General features: G+C 44.8%; 1 protein-coding gene across 2 annotated transcripts in view; it reads right to left on the bottom strand.

Annotated features, from left to right (window-relative positions):
* Window positions 1-18,298, bottom strand: part of Me3 (malic enzyme 3) — a 184,708-nt gene extending 166,410 nt beyond the window's left edge. The window contains exons 1-2 of one of the 2 annotated variants that reach the window (XM_038313758.1): window positions 17,918-18,298; window positions 17,559-17,756 (exon numbers count right to left, since the gene is read on the bottom strand). In XM_038313758.1, coding sequence (XP_038169686.1) covers window positions 17,559-17,741 — 183 coding nt within the window. In that variant the 5' untranslated portion in view covers window positions 17,742-17,756; window positions 17,918-18,298. Of the gene's footprint in view, window positions 1-17,558 lie in introns of both variants that reach the window. The other variant, XM_042056050.1, reaches the window with a different exon arrangement.
* Window positions 18,299-18,759: the final 461 nt, after the last annotated feature.

Genomic DNA, 18,759 nt, shown 5'->3' with positions numbered 1-18,759 from the left:
AATCACACAGAAACTATATTAATTACAACACTGTTTGACCAATGGCTCTAGCATATTCCTAGCTAGCTGTTATGTCTTAAACAAACCCATTTCTATTATATAATCTGTATATCATGCCATGAGGCCGTGGTATTACCTCATTTTCTACATGATATGGGAGTCCCCTCTATGTGCTGTAATTACCATTAATGAAAAAAGAAACTGCTTGGCCTGTTGATAGGGCAGAATTTAGGCAGGCGGGGAAAACTGAACTGAATGCTGGGAGGAAGAAGGCAGAGTCAAAGAGATGCCATGGAGCTGCCACCACCAGAGATAGACATGCTGAAACTTTGATGGTAGGCCATAACCTCCTGGTGATATACAGATTAAAAGAAATGGGTTAAACTAAGATGCAAGAGCTAACCAATAAGAACCTAGAGCTATTGGGCCAAGCAGTGATTTAATTAATAGAGTTTGTGTGTTCTCATTTTGGTTCTGGGTGACCAGGATGAACAAGCGGGTCTCCCTCCAAAATCCACATATCTTGTTTTTTTTGGCAGTTGACTCGCGTCTTTTCCCTTCAGCAGCTACATGGGGTCTTCTTGACTCCACTTACTCTCTCTCTATATCTCTTCCAGCCTGGTTATATTCTGCCCTTCCATAGGCCAAAGCGGCTTTATTCATTATCCAATAGAAGCAACACATATACAGAAGGACATCTCACATGGAAAGTTCTTTGAGCTCTTAGAGCTGTTGAAGTTGTGTCATTATGTATTTGTGATGTGGACATTGGTACCAGTTGCTGTATAGGAGGCTGGAAATGGGAAATAGCAGCTAATGCAACCATGCACTGCAAGTGGCAACCTTCCCTATATTATGGGAGCTAAAATCAAAACCAGAGTGTTCTATGAAAACAGATCCATAATAAGGACAGGTAGTTAGACGAAATGCAATGAAAAGAACATTTATAATAAACACTTAAAAGAGCCCAGCCCCATTGTTCTTCACGTTCTTATAGTTTCAAAGAAACCCTTGAGGAAATTTATATTTTGAAAGATCTTGCCTTCATTCCTAACCAACTTATTTTCTAATCTTTAAGACTCATGACTGACAAGTAGAACTTCTGACGCTGGCATTAGCTATGGTTTTATTTTCTTTAATTTTCTGGTCAAAGGCATAGAGATGTAACATCCTGGTTGAGCAGTATAAATCTATGCTGGATAAATATTTTCCCCTGAATATTAGCAATAACTCTTAGACTTGCTACCATGGAGCCCAAGGAATTCTGAAAGGAACTCGTTTCTTGTTTCTTCAGCTCTCACCTCTGTGTCTCGCTCATCACCAGTCCTCTCAGACGCTCATTTTCCTAACGGGAACTGAATTCCTTCGCTACTAGTTTCTGTGATTTTACTCTTTTATCTGGAGCCAGGAGGATGCCTAAAGCTCAGATCCAGTGCGGCCATTAGTGGGTGTCCTGTTGTGGAATACCATTTTAACTAGGCAAAGATGTGTTACATTTATTTATGCCTCACAGTATTGCTTTAACTGTGTAAAGGTGTTTGTTTATGCTGCGTTTGTTTAGAGATGCAAGGATGTGTTTTAATTATGTAAAGATATGTTGTACCTGTTTCACCTTGCCTGCCTGAAGCTCTTAATTGGTCTCATAAAGAGCTGAACAGTCAATAGCTAGGCAAGAGAAAGGACAGGCAGGGCTAGCAGGCAGGAGGAATAAATAGGGGGAAAAATCTAGGCTCAACAAAGGAAGAAAGATGAGGGGAGAAGGAGGAGAGGATGCATGAGACACCTTGGGTAAGAAGCCAGCCAGACACCGCCAGACATAGAGAAGCTGTGAAAGTAAGAGATAGGGAGTAAGAAAGGTACCAAGCCCTTAGGCAAAAGGTAGATAAAGAGAAACCGCTTAGTTTAAGTTAACAGAGCGAGCCGGAAATGTACCTAAGCTAGGCTGAACAGCAAGTGCTCTCAGGAAATTTGGAGTTGAGTCTTGCTTTATTTTCTGGGAGATCAGGGATGTTGTATAGCTATTTCTTTTTGAACTGAAACCTTTTCTCCTAGATGAAAGTGAGGTTCAGAAGACTCGAAAACTAAGTGAAACGTACAAGGCTCGGAAAGCTCCTGAAATTCACAAGATCCACGGCGTCCCTCCCCATGATTATATAAATAGTATATAATTACTGGGGGGAGAAAAAGAGTCTCTGATTGGCTAAGCTGCCTGAAAGTTGTGAGGGACACAGCTGTTGTGGGTCATTACCCATTCTGGGGTGGGCTTTTTTAATGATGCAGTTTCCATGCGCCTCTATACAGGTGCTTTTACGTGTTTATTTTCCCATGTTTCTGTTTTGATTTGCAGTAATGAGATCTCAAAGACAGTCCACAAACTATCAGACAGCCGAGCCCTCATGCCAGCCTCTTCTGTGTCTTTTCAAATTTAAGTTTGTTCTTTTCTTTTCCACGGTTGTTTTGATTGATAATCATTCCTATAGGTAGACCCCCCCCCCCATGCCTGTGCTTCTATAGGTAACTCCAACAAACTCACTGCTTCGCTAAGCTAGGCGCAGGTGAAATAATTCCTTTGGTCTGTCAGTGCTATATCTGAAGAGTGCTGGCTTGGGTGAAGTGCTCCCCATGGGCTCATTTATTCGAATAACTGGTCCCTCGTTGGTAGAACCTGTTAGGGAAAGATTGGGTGATTTGGCCTTGTTAATGGAGGTCCATCACTAGGGGTGGGTTTGAAGTTTTGAGGTTTCGAAAGACTCATGCAATTTCAGGTGTGTTCTCTACCCCCAACTGTGGATGAAGATGTGAGCTCTGAGCTGTCCCTATCGTGGTGTCCTTGTTCTGCCATCATGGACTCTAACCCTCTGGAACCATACGCCCAGCTAAACCCTTTCTTTTGTAAGTTGCCTTGGCTATGGTGTGCTATGGTGTTTTATCACAGCAATTGAAAAGTAGCTGAGACTCCGGAACGACTGGATTTTTCTTTCACTTGTCATCAGGAAACTCACAAAGGGCAGCTCTGTGTCCTGGGTCCTAACGTCTTCCCTAGGAAGCAAGGACAATATACCTTACTCAGAGGCACTTCTGTAGGCATCAAATTAAATGACCAGTCAGGAATCCCTTCATGAGCTCTAAACGTGGATAAAACACAAATGTACTATTTCCTTATTAGTATGGGTTACGTATGTTGATGAAGGCAGGGGAGCATCTGCAATACACGGTAGTAGTTACTGCGTGGAGAGTGATGGGGGTATAGATCAAGTCCTGGTGAGTTAGGACACATGGCTTTTGCCTTATATGTTCTACCTTCCAATTCTATTTCTAATCTGACCCCTCCTTTCTCCTTGCTTGGCATCCCACATTGTGGTCCCCATCCTCTCTTGCTTTCTAGTACTGCCCTGGCCTCTAATGAGTTAGTTCTTCTTCCCCTCCCTCACCACCCTCCAATCTCACACAGCAACTAGGAAAATCTTTTATTAGTATAAATCATACCATGTTCCTCCTTGCCTAGAAGCATCTAGTGATGCTTTAGTGCAAGGACTCCTAGCTCACATCCCACACACGCCAGCCTTCTCCGCCCTGATCTGCAGTTTCCCCTGTCTCATTATACTCTTACTGGTCTGTCTGTTGTTAATGCTCAGAACCTACCATGGGAAGCCACTTGGAACCTCCAGACTCTATAGGACCTGTTGCTTCTATCCAAAATGCATTAATCCCGGCTTCACGTTTGAATGGCATTCTCTTTTTTTGGTCTCTTATTAAAGATCACTTCTTTCAAAGTTCTCCCTTGCCGCCTAAAGGGAATTCTTTATTATTTTCCCACACATTATGGTTTAGATATGAAGTACCTCCCCCTGCCCAGTCTCATGTATTGAAGGATTGATAGCCTGCAGATGGCACTATTGAGAAGTAATTTCATCAATGAATTAATTCATCAATCAATTCATTCATTATCAATGAATTTCATAGCTGAATTGATTAGTAGGAAGTTGGGCCTAGTGGAAGAAGAAGTCAATGAGCCTGTGACTTTGAAGGCTATTTCTTATCCTTAGATACACACATATAATCTCTTTATTTTTCTCTCTCTCTTATTTACTTTGTTTTTATTTGTGTGTGTGTATGCACATGTGCGTGCACATGTCCACATGCACATATGTCCCATGGCACACATGTAGTGATCAAAAGACAACTTGAGGCAGTCAGTTCTCTCCTTCCCCCATGAGCACTTCTGTTGGACTTTCCCCACAGACCTGGTGCCAGAGATAAGCAAGGAGAAGCTGCTTCCCACTCTTGTGAGAGGAAAGGTGAATGGGATTCCATTCTGTATGCTATGAATATGTTTTATTACCAGTTTGTTAATAAAAAAAGCTGCTTTGGCCTATGACAGGGCAGAATATAGCTAGGTGGGAAAACTAAACTGAATGCAGGGAGAAAGAAGGTGGAGTCAGGCAGACGACATGTAGCTGCCCAAGAGGCAGATGTGAGGTAACAAACCATGAGTCTTGTAGTGAAATATAAAATAGTAGAAATGGGTTAACTTAAGATGTAAGAGCTAGCTAGGAATACCCCTGAGCAGCTGGTCAAACAGTGTTGTAATTAATATAATGTTTGTGTGATTATTCGGGTCTGTGTGGCCGGGAAACTAAAGAGCAATCTCTCGTTACGCTGTGGATGACTTAACTCTGATGGGTGGTTTTCAAAGCCTGTTTCTAAAAATGGCTGTTAATGGGTTTTTCTCAACACCAACTCTGCTTCCTCCTATTTCACCAAGCAGCAGCTGTGTTGCTATTTGCTGTCCCTGTGACCTCAAATGGTTTTACCAGTCAAAACAAATAGCTATGGGTGAGAAGAGATCAAAAATAAAATGAAAGAGATAAGAAAGGAGTGTCTGACAGGAGGCCTCATGGCCTCATTTTGGGTCATGTTAGTGCAGGGAAAAATAGAAATACAGAAAGAGTTACAGTTGGGAGCAGGCTCATTCATCAGGGTGAACTCCAAGGAGTGGCAGCAAGAGCCATGCCAGCAGGTGCTTCAGTGTGAAGTATATGGCGATGATTAATATTAATGTATTTCCTTGGAAATGAAGACTATAAAGTACTTTTGTATATGTCAGCAAAGACTTGGTCCAAGGTGGTATTTTAGGGTGGCAGGCAAATGCTACTTTTTTTTTAAAGAGTGGGTATAGATTTGATCACTAGAAGTCATATAAAAATTTCAAGCACATGGAAGCGCTCCTGTAATTCCAGTGCTAGCGAGGGAGAGACTGAAGCATCCCTGGGTTTCCTCTCTAGTTGGTCTGTCTGAACTAAGGAGCTCAAGGAGGGACCCTGCCTCAAAAAATCAGGTGTAGTGTAACTGAGGAGGACACTGAGTGTCAACCTTGGCCTTCACACACATGTTCATATAGCTCCCTTACACATGCACATATATACAAGCACACACACACACACACACACACACACACAGAGAGAGAGAGAGAGAGAGAGAGAGAGAGAGAGAGAGAGAGAGATATTGAAGGAAAGAAAGAGACAGCTTGTAGCTTGTGTCCCTGTCCACCGCTGACACCCTAGGCAGGATGAATGTGGACTCATCTGGAAAATGATCAACGAGGCTAGAACAGCATCTTCCCAAACACAAAGTTCTGAAAACAATGGCCATTCACTATTTTTAAAAAATTCTCATCCTGAATTCTAACAGAGGGAAATGTCCACTTAAACACGTACGCACACACGCACGCACACACGCACACACGCATGCACACACGCGCACACACACATTTTATTACCCACAGCAGAGCGTATGTAGTCTCTCCTAGGATGGAACAATCCCCAAACTCCCTGTGTTAGCAAGGTAAGTTGGGCCAGCTGGGCCCGATTTATCTGAGTGTGAGGCAATATTTCGACTTTTATGTCCCTGAACTGATATCACAAACATTCTCTTATCTGTTGTCTTACACATGTCATAATCTCCTGAGACTGGGAATGCTGTAACAACAAGGACACAGAGATCCACCCAAACTTGAACTTTGAGAATTGGAATTCATTTTTAAAATGCTCCTTATCGGGTGCCCAAACATTGGGATCAAAGTTCTGAGATTGCTGGAGGCAGCACCATCTTCAACACCAGACTCAATTACTAGAACATCTATTTGAATGACACTCGAATTTCTACTTCTAAAGACATTTTTACCTGAGTTTCTTTCAGACAAATATCTGGTTTATGGATGCATAGGCTTCACAAAGTACAGAGAAATTATCAGTGAATGAGCTCACCTAGCCTGCCCCTTTCCTGACCCTCTTCTTTTCCGGGAAGTCTGTTACGCCTCTGAGAACAGGTTTGCTGCTTTAGCCTTCCCCTCTCCTTCTGGGTTGAATTCTCTACACAGACAGAGGCCAGGTCTTGACTCTTTTGGTGTCTGAGGTGCACAGAGAGCTTGCATTGTGTTAGACATGCTAAAGATGAGGGTTACCTGAGAGTTAACTGAAGGCTTACAATGCTCTTTAGATATGGTGTTTCCTTTAATCATTAGAACAACCTATCAAGAGGGTACATTTTATTGGCATTCCCATCATAGATGAGGAAAGAGTCTCAAATAAAAGCTTTCCAAAGACCCTGAATCTAAACACTGGCAGTGCTGGATTAGAATTGTATTCATCCATTTTTAATTGCTATACCTAAACACCTGAGGCTGGGCACATACAACTTTATGGAGTTTTATTGGGGATCCAACATCTGGGGGTCATATATGGTGGATTTCTTATTAATTGGTCCTCAGGTAGCATAAGGCATCATGTGACAAGAGACGTGTGTGTGGTTGCATGCACATGCAAGTATCTGTATCCCTTTAGGTATATGTCCATATTCTTATGAAGACATCAGTTTTCAGTTCTGCAGGCTCCACCATGACGGTCTTATCTAATTCTAGTCACCCCCCAATGTCCCTAACTCCTGATATCACATGGACTATGCTAAGTATACTGTATAGTTTTGTGTGTCAACTTGACCCAAGCTAGAGTTATTGGAGGAAGGAGCCTCAGCTGAGAAAATGCTTTGATGAGATCCCGCTGTAAGGCATTATCTCTATTAGCGATCAATGGAAGAGGGCCCAGCCCGTGGTGGGTGGTGCCATCCTTGGACTGCTGGTCCTGGGTTCTATAAGAAGGTAGCCTGAGCAAGCCAGGAGAAGTAAGCCATTAAGTGGATCCCCTCCATGACCTCTGCATCAGCTCTTGCCTCCGGGCTCCTGCCCTGTTTGAGTTCCTGTCCTGACTCCCTTCAGTGATGAACAGAAAAGCTGAAGTGTGAACCAAACAAAACCCTTACCTCCCCAATTTGCTTTTTCGTCTTGGTGTTTTGTTGCAGTGATAGAGACCCTAAGTAAGACACTATCTGCCCTCTAAATATAATGATTAAATTCCATCATATGACTCCTCGAGGAATGTACTCAAATCTATTGAAAAGCATGGGATTTTTCTGGCTCCAAGTCTCCCAGACTTCTGGCTCTGTGCTCTTCTGCCCAATACCTGATTATAGTAATTAATCAGGATGATGGGTCAAACATAACTGATTTTAGCTGATTGTTTTCCTTTACTTCCTCAAGCCTATTGCTAGTTACAGCACTAAGTTCAATGTCTCTGCATCCATCCCAGAGACAAATGATCTCATCATAAAGACGGTGTTCTTTAGCCATTGTGTGCAAAATTCTCCAAGTCCCATGGACAGATGTAAAAATCATTTATATTTTTGTATCAAGTTTTTCACTAATTTTTTTCTCAGAAAAGCTGAAACAGAGAAATTGATGTATTATTTACCTTTATTCTAGCTCTTCCTGATCTGCTGAGGTAGAGGGAATGGGATTTAAGTAGTGTTTATAGTGTGTGCTATGCATGTCATATCTTGGATCTACATATAATGCAAATTATGGAGACAGGCACATGACTAGGAAGTGAACACTGAGACCAAATTGGAAAAGAGCCAGGACCACCTACATAGCCTAAGAATGCAGAGGATGAACAAATGGCTTCGGGAGTGGCCCTAAAAAGTGAAGAGGTGTGGCAGAGGAGATGCTGAGTCCTGAAGCATGCTGGAGGTTTTGAGAACTGGCCTGAAATGGTACTTCCATCTTTGTGCAGTGTGAAAGCATCAACAATGGACAAGCAAATGAGTAAGTGCAAAGGCCATATCCAAGTGCTGGAGACATTAACTCTGTTCATCAAATCAGAGAGTTTAAAACTGTGACTGTTTTGATGTGAAATGTCCCCTGTGGGCTCATGTATCTGAACGCTTGATCTCTGGCTGGTGGTGTCTGTTTAAGAGGTGAGGCCTCAGTGGAGAAAGTGGGTCATAGTGGGTAAGTCTTGAGTCATGGCCAAGCTCCACTTCCTCTTCTCTCCTGCTTCCTAAATATAGATCCAATGTAACTGGCTGCCCCCTGCTCATTTGCCACCCCTTCCCTGCCGTGACGGTGACTGATGAACTACATCCCCTTGAACTGTAAGATCAAATAGACCCTTCTTTCATTAAGCTGCCTCTAGTCGGGTATATTTTTATAGCAGGGAGGGAAACAACTGGCACAATAATGTCGCACAGTTCTCTTGAAATAGGGCCCATTACAGGCTACTCAGTGTCTGTCCATCCCATCCTGACAGTAATGCGTTACTAGCCTCTTAGGGTCTCGTTTAACCGGCTTGCCCTCCATTCCCTTCACCTGCTATCTCTGGGGCATCCCTTCACACCAGTCCCCCAAACACTACCAGGAGATCACTGCTGCACCCCCCCTTTCACAGTCTGTACAGATGCCCCCCACCATCATACTTACTAAGCCGACTGAAACTGCCTACGAGTCCTCCCTGCTCCTTACCTGTCCGTCTTATCCTGTAAGCTCTGCAAAGGCGGAAGAAGACGTGCTGTATTTACCATGACTTACTCACCGTTTAAAGTGGAACAGGGACTCATAAAATGGCTAATAATGAATCTAATATGTAAAAAGTAAGTTTGAGTAGAATTACACATCCTTGAAGAGAGGAAGACACTTAGTGATGTTTAAAGTCTCCTCCAACTTCAGGATTCCGTATTTCAAACCAAACAAATAGAAGTAATAACAGCCTAGTGGCCAAGGGAACAAGGACTACATTCGTTATTACCAAGGGAAGGCTGCAGCTCATCAGGCTGCATACAGTAAGTCCCAAGTAAGAGGGATCTTGGATGCTGCAAGTCTAGTGCACACACTGGGTGCAGGTGTCGGCCCTAAACTAAATAACCTGGGTTTAAGCATCATTGTGCAACACTGAGCAGAGAGCGTAGAGCAGTTGGTTATCCATTTCATGACTTTCCCCCCTTCTCTGTAATGTAAAAATAGTAACAATGTATACCTCAAAGGGTTGAGATAATGCAGTAGGTGAGTTAATACCTATGTAAACTGCTTGGAAGAATTCTGGGTACCATATGTCTCCTGAAACTGTTAACTGTTGTACTTGTTGTCTGGATCCTCTCCATGACAGTACTGAAGGAAAACTGGCATAATTGGCATCTAAACTGGAATCCACAGGGAGAAGGGATAGGGACAATGAACCAAGCTGGAGTTTCCCTACAATGTCTGCCTGGTGGTTTCAGCCTCAAAGCCACTCAACAGAGCGATAGCTCTGAAGAGATGCTGATTTGGGTGGGTGAGAAGGGCATCTTTCTGTTTTGCAAAAGGACTCAATCGAGCCCGTTTTCTCCAGACTTCTACTCTGTAGAGAATGCGGTTAAGACAATTCGTGTGGATGCTCCGTAGTTCACAAGCAAACAAAACCATCAAATGAGACAAAAACCAATCTCGAGTTGCCAGCCATTCAGGTGTTATACTGAAATCTGCCTCCAGTTTCCACTCCTCGGGAAAGCAAACAGAGCTTTGATTTTCTTTTATTGAAGCCCTTCAAAAGCTGATGATCTTTCTATCAAAAAAAAACCCCTCTCCTCAAATGACTGGGTATATTTTCCTCTTTTCTCTGTCCTTGCGGGAAGAACTGTGTCTTAACCAGGCTGCCTGGCAACCCTTTGCGCACAGAATGAATGCGTGCTTTTAACCACTGACCCCAGCACCTCCACTTGTAGGGTTTTCATCACGCAATCATAGAGTGTCCTTTGTGTTCTGCCTCAGAAAGGCGGCCAAACGCCACCCCAAAGGACTGCCCGATGTACTTTCTCCACATCAAAGGGAAGGGATTGTAAGTAAGCCCTGTCTGCAAACACAAGCGCTCACACTAGCGTCCTGCAACGGCCGACCAATCAGAAGGCCACTTTCCCACCCTCGCTGCGTGACTGGCATTTAGAAAGCGGAGGGCGGATAATAAAAGAAATCTTGGGTGGAAGTGGCAAACATGTCATCAAATAAAACCAATCAGATCATAAACCTTCAGAGGGTACCAAGGCCAAGGGCAACCAAGAGAAAATGACGTAGGGAATCTATAAGTGATCTCGAAAACATGACCAAAGAAACTTTATATGTAGCCAAGACTTAGAACCTTTTAAGACGCCAGCTGTCCCAGGTCGGAGGCAGACAGCACATATTTCTGTAAAGGGTGTGCCAGCCATGCGGCTGCTTATGTAATCTAGATATTGCCGTTGACAACTACTTTTAATGCTGGGAGCAGAAGATAGTTAATTACAAAAGATTGAAATGAGACGACCACTGAGAAAGAGATTTCCACTCATAAATTCCAGAGGCATCAACTTCTAAAAGTTAAGCTCAATGTCATCTACTCAGTTCTAGAAACGTTGCCTCAATAAAGACCATTGAAATGATAATGGGACATTAAGAAATTAATGCAGAGAAAAAAAAATAAAGTTCTTAATATACCCCAGTTACAAAACAGGCATTTTCAGATGTTTACCTCCCAGCTATTTTCCAGACTTGCATGTTTTTCATAGCAACAGCCATGGCTATCGAGTCTACTTAGCATTGTGCATTGTTGGCAATGGGTTGTGAAGTCTTCAGAATGAATATACAGATGCCCATTTAGCGAATGTTCTATGTTCTCTAGAGAATAAGTCACCTATTTATAGCCACGTGCTTATGAGAAAACACTTTACAAATCAGCTTCAGGTTCCAGGAACGGTCAAGCTCCTTCCAGAGCCTCTGGCACCTGCCCCATACTGTTTCCATTTTCAGGTATTTGGAACTGAGGCTCTGCCTGCTATGGTACCCTTGAACCCCCATCCTCCACTGTTGAGGCCTTAGACCAGTGGTTCTCATTAATGCTGTGACCCTTTAATACAGTTCCTCATGTTGTGGTGAACCCCCCCATGCATCATAAGATGATTTTATTGCCACTTCATAACTGTAATTTTGCAATTCTTATGAATTGTAATGCAAATATTTGATAGGCAGGCTATCTGAGATGTAGCCCCCAAAGCGGTCATGACCTACAGGTTGAGAACCAGAGCCTCAGAGCTTTCGTTCCTGCTTGAATCCCTCTGCCTCCCCTTCCTGTTTCAGCAGCAATAGAAGCTCTAAGACATCAGAAGTGGAGGATGAGGACCATGGGAGCTCAGTCCAGTGCTCCTATGTGGGGCTCTGACATTTTCTCCATCCAATGCCAGGTGAAGGTTCTATGGTGATATGCAAGATATTCATGAGTATGGCAATAGGATCTGGACATTTCTGGCACCCTCTCCTCAGCTGCCCAAGGACCTAGCTGGGGGCGTCTTCCTGGACACCTGGGAACCCCTCTAGAGTCAAGTCTCTGCCAACCCTAGAATGGCTCCCTTAACTAAGATATATAATTCTTTGTTCCCATATCCACCCTTCCTATATCCCAACCATCCTATTCCAAAAGGAGGGAGATCATGAGCAAGGAAGTCAGGACCGTGAGGAGTGCGTTTACCCATTGAGACGGTGGGACAGATCTAACGGGAGACCACCAAGTCCAGTTGGAATGGGACTGATGGAACAGGGGACCAAACCGGACTCTCTGAATGTGGCTGACGGTGGAGGAGGACTGAGAAACCAAGGACAACAGCAATGAGCATGAACTCTACATCATGGACGGGCTCACTGTGAGCCTTGTCAGTTTGGTTGCTCACCTTCCTGGACTTAGGGGGAGCTGGGAGGACCTTGGACTTAACATAGGGAAGGGAACCCTGATAGCTCTTTGTCTTGGAGAGGGGTGGAGTGGGGGTATGGGTGGAAGGGAGGGGAGGGAAGGGGGAGGAGGAGGGGAGGAGATGGAAATTTTTAATAAAAAAATGAGAAAAAAAGAAGTGGAGGATGAGGATTCAAGGATACTGGAGGTACCGACTGAAGCTGGATCTCCTTTCTCTAATCCATGGATCTGGGGGGTGGGGGAGCATGCACTGAAGAAGGGCCCTTTGGTAGAAAGAGAGATGAAGGAAAAGGAGGAATTTAGGGAACCCAGCTGAAGTCGCTCTGAATGATTCATTTAGTTTGTAGCCATCTTGGCAAAAACAATAAAACCAGATATAACCAGAACTTCTAAAGTGAGATGCTATGTCTCTTCTTTGGGTTATTAAGGTTATGGAGACAAGGGATTCCTGGGAATTAGAACTTTCTAAGTAGTCTCATTCTGAGAAAAGAAAAATTTGAGGTCCTGGTGCCAGCCAGAAGGGTGCTCATCTCCCGGCAAGAGATTGTACCTAGTGTTGACCACTTGCAGGGCAGATCAAGGACCAGGAGACAGTGATGTGTCTGTGATGGGCCAAGCATGGACAGGACCACACCTCACCCAGGGCTGCTGAGTTACACTCTTGCTCTCTTTCTAAACGCCAGTATCTGGAGCATGGATCGGAGGGTACTACTGGATCCGTTCATTTGTTCCTTTTCCCAGTGGAGCCATACTGGATAGTCACCTCTTCTCTGAGTTTCACCAGTACTTCCATCTTTGATTGGCCTTCTGGGTAAGTAGGCTACCTTGTCAGGCTGGCGGTGATCAAGTTTTGATGCTAACAACTCTGGTAATAATTTGACTCCTTCCTTCATTCTATCTATTAACTGTGAGTTAAAATACCTGAGCTGTATCAGCCCCAAATCAAACAAAGGAGGGCTAAATCTACAGCTCAATAGTAGAATGGTTGTCTAGCTTACAGCAGCTAACCATGATGAGATATGTAGGAACAAAGCTGGCATTAGTGGGGATGTAGAGAAACAGACTTTAGAAGGTGAGGAAAAACCGACAGACTAAAAGAATGATCGTTTCAGATCAATATTTTCTGGCAGGTTCCCAAAATATCCTTTCTTTCATAGTGGAAAATTTTTAACTGAAACGCTGGTACTCAGCCAGACAATCCCCCAGCCCTGTTCTGTTAGAGCTAAGTGTGCATGTTACCAAGTTCCAGCCAAGTGGATTGGACTAGAAGTGATAATTAAGTCTTCTGAACAGTGCCCTTAAAAGCAGTGTTTCCTCTTACCCATGGAGTCTGTGGAATTAAAGATATGGCTGGAGTCACCATTTTGGACCATCAAATATAAAAAGCCCAGTGACGACTACTGAGCAAGAAGATCAAGCTTCCTGCCAACTCACAAACTCCCTCCCAGACTTGTTTATCTGATTTGTAATTCTATCTGGTTTAAGTCTCCTCATTTGCAGCTCATTTTGTCAGACTGGCCTGACCTAGTCTAACTAGTACAAATTATTTTTTGCTGTTCTAAGCACATAGCCCTAACATTTCTCAGCTGTTTCAGCCCATAGCCACAGCAGGCCCACGAAGACAGGGCAGTATTCGATAGGGAAAGACTGACTTTCAAACTGGTTTTGCTCATTACGTCTTTTTTTTTTTTTTTTTTTTTTTTTTTTTTTTGTTTTTGTTTTTCGAGACAGGGTTTCTCTGTAGCTTTTTTAGAGCCTGTCCTGGAACTAGCTCTTGTAGACCAGGCTGGCCTCGAACTCACAGAGATCCGCCTGCCTCTGCCTCCCAAGTGCTGGGATTAAAGGCGTGCACCACCACCGCCCGGCATCATTACATCTTGAAATATTCAAACAGTATTTAAGTTTCTACCCGCTGTACCAGCAAGCCAGAGACTTAGGTCTAGGCAAACTGCGTATGAACTCATGTCTATTTCGTGATCTACTGTTTCTCTTTCAATCACAAAGCCCGATTCTCTCTTCTATCTGACACTGAGGTCTCAGGGAAACATATTATTCACATCACCAATAAACCTCTGCTTCTCTGTCTGACCCAGCCAGCATCTCCTGATCGTGGATGAAGCAAGTCTGTGAGGAGATAATTCCCTCATTCAAGGAGAGGGAGAAAGTCAAGGTCTGTGCCTCTGCTAGGAAAAAAAAGGAGTTTAATAAATCCCCACTGAATACTACAGTGATTCTGCTGAAACCCACTTGTCCCCAGAGTCTCAACCCCTGCTGCAGTGTTAGTCACCAACCCTTCATACCTTCATGGACTGGAATATGCCAAGTTGGCATGGAAGGCAGGCTATTTCTGCTCTGTCCTGAAGTATCTCAAGGTCCATGCTGTGGAATGTGCCAGTCAGCAACCAGCGGTTTAAACACCCACTTCATTCATTGCTTCCCTAAACATGAAGCTCAGAAGATCAAAAACAACAACAACAAACACAAACAAACAAAAAACAAAAACAACAAGCAAAAAAAAAACTGCAGAAGCAGCAGGTGACTGGTCCAGGAGCATATTGTGAAAGAAAAAAAACCACTGCTGGCATTATGTCAAAGAGGGAGGCTGGTGCACTCTAGGAAATAACGGACTGCCATGCCGAAAGACTGAAAATCTTGGACTATTAGTATCAAGTAGGTATGTTGCTTCCACAAAAGGCCTTAGTCAACGAGAGCTCGATTGTTAAATTACCACATTAAGGTTAACACTGTTGAGGGAAAGGGTGGAGACTCAAGATTACTCAAGAGCAAATAGTTAACAACTGTCAAATCGGGCAGAGAGACCATTGTCTGACCAGACAGTCTCTGTCCTCAAGAACACCATGGTCTACTGAGGAAAAGAACTTAGTCAGCCACTGTAAAGTTTGCCCAGTGCCGAAGGAAATGGCATATGGCAAACGCCAAGAGGCTCACATTTAGAGTGAGAGGTGGATGAGGATGGCCTTTATACCAGCCACCAAGATGCCAGTGAGACCCACCACAGACAACATCAGATCCAGAAGACCGTCACCACGTGACTGCCGTGATTTGTCTACCCCACCCGGCAAGAAGACCCTCTTCTCTCTACAACGCCACTTTTTGTTTACACTCCAGTTCTAATGTAACGCCTTTCCTGATCTGCCAGGAATGGGGCACACAGTACAACGGATGCAGAGCTAGAGCTGGATTACGAGATCCCCGAGAAGCTTCTCTAGAGTAGTGCATTCTAGACACAGGTGCACAAAACACTGTCAATCTTGGCTCTCAAAGAGCTTGCATGCTAGAAAAACAACCCGCCTACAGACCTGCCCGCTAGCCACGGCACGAAGGACCTTTCAAAGATTCCCATCTTATTGTTTTGTTTTGTTGATTTTTTTCCACTCTTGTTGTTTTGTCTAACCTCATCACAATTGTCCCATCTGGCTGAGAGAAATCCTGAAGCCTTCCCTGGAGATACCAAATGCTGGGGTCACCAGAGGGAACAGAAGGGATTGTGAGCAGCTCCCCGGATGACTGCTTCTTCTCCGCAGAAGAGGAATACCCCTGGCCCTGGGCAGCATTCCAGATATCCTCCACATCTCTAACCAGTGTCAAGCATCTTCAAATATGCATGACTTTATGAAAATGACAGGCCACGTGCATTTATGAATAACGTTCTATCTTTGGGACTTGGGAAGGCAAGTCACTTGGACAACTTACATAGGGGACTCGAATGTTTTTAGGGGACCAAAACCCAGGACGAAAACCATTATTTTCTTAACTACTTATGAGGCAATGACTGTTTGTTGGCAATGTACTCAGACATCTAAGGCAATTGTTATAATAACTGAAGCCTATGACAGTAATATATTACTTTGCACACCAGAATTCTGTGTCTTATATCTTATGACATCTACAAGTGTATGGGGGGGGGAATATATCTCTTCTGTTCTAAGGTAATTGGTGCATTATGGTGTAGAAATGAAGCTTATGTTCATTTCTAAGTGGAGGCTCCAACTGGCTTAAGTTACTGGTGGTTGTCTTGGAAACTGGAGGAAAACCCAAGCAGAATCTGTAAGTGGAAGTGGCCTACTCCAACTTCACGCAAGGGCTACTGTTGAAGCTGATATTGCAGAGCCAGGGCCCACCAGAGCGTGGCTGCACCATTCGGAAAGTCTTACCGGCAGCCCATTTTGTTTCTGTAAAGGAACTTTTTGATTGTTTAAAGTGATTTATACCTTGTAACCCAACCGAAGTGATGCAGACCGATGTAAATACCTTTATTGCTTAGGAAAGGAGCCGTGTTCAGAGAAACCAAGGTCTCTTTGAAGGGCAGGGGGTCAAGTGGGACAGGTGAAGACTGAGCCAAAAGATTTTTTTTCCCCTTAGTTTCTGTTAAAGCTGCAGGAAAAAATCTACAGCATGTTATGATTGGCTCCACCCCTTAAAAATCACATTTTCCATACAGGTTGCCTCATTTGAATTTCACTATCCTGAATCAGAGCAACTTAACTTTTTTTTTTTTTTGGAGCACTTCATACATGAGGATCATTACATTTTTATTTGCGGTAATTGCTTAGCCAGTACTCCGTAGTTATAGTTTAAAATATTACTTCAAATCCTCTGGTTTTCAAAATTTTCACACTAAGCCAATGAGGTTGGAATGCCGAATCTAGCATCCATTTTAGGCTGAAGAAAGTTGAGCTTCCTAGTTGAAAGTGGGGAGGTGGGAGTGGGGGACTGGCGCTAGTCCTGGCTTCCGGGCTCCTGTCCACCATAATCCTCTGAACCAAAGATACGAACTCCTTCCCCAAGGAAGAGCGTGTGCGTATTCCTAGGTTAACACGCAGGTGTTTGCAGCGGGATGAACATGCCAAAGCGTTAGAGATCTGAATTTGGTCACCTTGGTCGAGCCCCCTTGGTTGTATATCCTGCTCCAGAACCGGTTTGAACGCAGTTCTCAAACGTCCCTTCCAGTCCTAAATGTTCTATAATTCTAGACCCCTCTTACAGATTTGTGTTCCCAAATAATCACCATAACCTCTGCTGATACTTCTTAGCTCACTGGTGCTGGAGTCTGCGCTAAGAATTCTGCCTCCATTTTCCTTGTAAACCGTGCAATCCTCCTAAGAAATCTTTCTCTAACAGATACAGAAACTTGAATTCCCCGGGTCAAAGGAACTGTCCTCAAGATCTGCCGAAAATCTGACTCTAGGTCAGAGAGACCTTCGTGGACCTTCACTGGGTCTGTATTGGTTTCGCTGAAGAAATTAATGTCCGCATAACCTATCACCTCTCTCCGAGTCAAAAGGGAGAGAGGAAGGGGACGGAAAAAGTCAAAACAAATAAAGCCATCTCTGCTAGGCAAAACCAGAAGGGCCTTGGTAGCAGGCCAGAGGCTTCTGCCCAGGCCCAGGGGGGCGGGGCGTCCTTCCCTCCAGTCACAGGATCCGATGTCCTACCCTTCCAGTCCCGGACCATTACCTTGTTGAGATGAGGGTTCCTTGTGACATCGTATCCGCGCTTCTTCAGGGGCACGGGGCGAGGTGGGCCAGACTTAGAGTGGCAGCCCTGGGCTGGCGCGGAGGGTGCCTGGCGCCGGAGGGTGCCGCAGGCCATGCGTGGCAGGGAGGTCAGCCGCGGGCCAGTGACCAGCGCGGCGCCCATGGTCCTGGCGCAGATCTGGAACCAGGGAGAGACCAAGGTCAGGGGTGCCCTCTAGCTAAGCCAGGTCCTGCGCGCCAGCAGAGCGTGGGGACCTGAGTCAGGACTCTTATTCTTGGAGAGGCAGGGGGCGCCCGAAGGGTTCAAGGGGCCAGCCTCCGCCCCTCCTCCGAGGCCACCTTCTCCAGGTTCAGTTGAGATGCTCCAAGCCTCACCGGGCACCCAGCAAAGCGAAAGCAAGCTCAGAAAGCAGATCCTGTGCGGATGACAGCGGGTGCCATCCCCGCCCCCATGCAGAAGAATGGTTGACTGCGCGCTCCGAGGGGTCCCCTCATTCTCCTTGGTTCCTCCTTCCTCCGCTCACCTGTCTAACTAAAACCTATGCAGTCCCACTGCGGGCAGATGGGGCAAGGTGCTATTGTCCCCTGTGACTCTCCTGTCAAAGGCTGCACCGCACAGGCAGCATGAGCTGGCGGCACAGGCAGCGTGAGCTGGCGGGACTGGTGCGTTCAGGAAAAGCAGTCCCCAAACCTTCCCTGGCGCCACCAGACTTCCCTTGTCGATGCGCGTGCGGCTCTTCCTAACAAGACAAGATGAAGCTCAGTTTCTTCCTACATCAGAGCGTTTGCACATTTTCTCCCTGGTATTTTCCATCCAGAGAGGACTTGAATCGCAATGCTGGGAGAGCGCTTAAGGATCAGTATTCCCTCCTCTGCTTCCACCTTTTGAGCAAGATCCTGAACAAGGATGCTGTCCAATCTGATAACCATAAGCTTCACGTGGCTGTAAGTTTTTAATAAATTCCTCTAAATAAGATACAATTTAAAACCCATTTCCTCCGTCATGGTAAGCACCTTGTTGGCAGTTAAGAGCCCTGGTGTTGGTGCACATATGCAGACCACTTTCAGCTTTGTGGAAAGTCCTTAGGTTCCTAAACGGGCTCCTAGGAACCTCATGCTGCCGGCCACAGATGTTAGAGTCACACCTGCGCCTTGATGTCCCCGGTCCCTGGATTTAAATG

Source organism: Arvicola amphibius, chromosome 12 (assembly GCF_903992535.2).
Source record: "Arvicola amphibius chromosome 12, mArvAmp1.2, whole genome shotgun sequence".
In the NCBI taxonomy this organism is placed as follows: Eukaryota; Metazoa; Chordata; class Mammalia; order Rodentia; family Cricetidae; genus Arvicola; species Arvicola amphibius.
The sequence above is the reverse complement of the archived record's forward strand: the minus strand, read 5'-3'. Positions and strand labels throughout refer to the sequence as shown.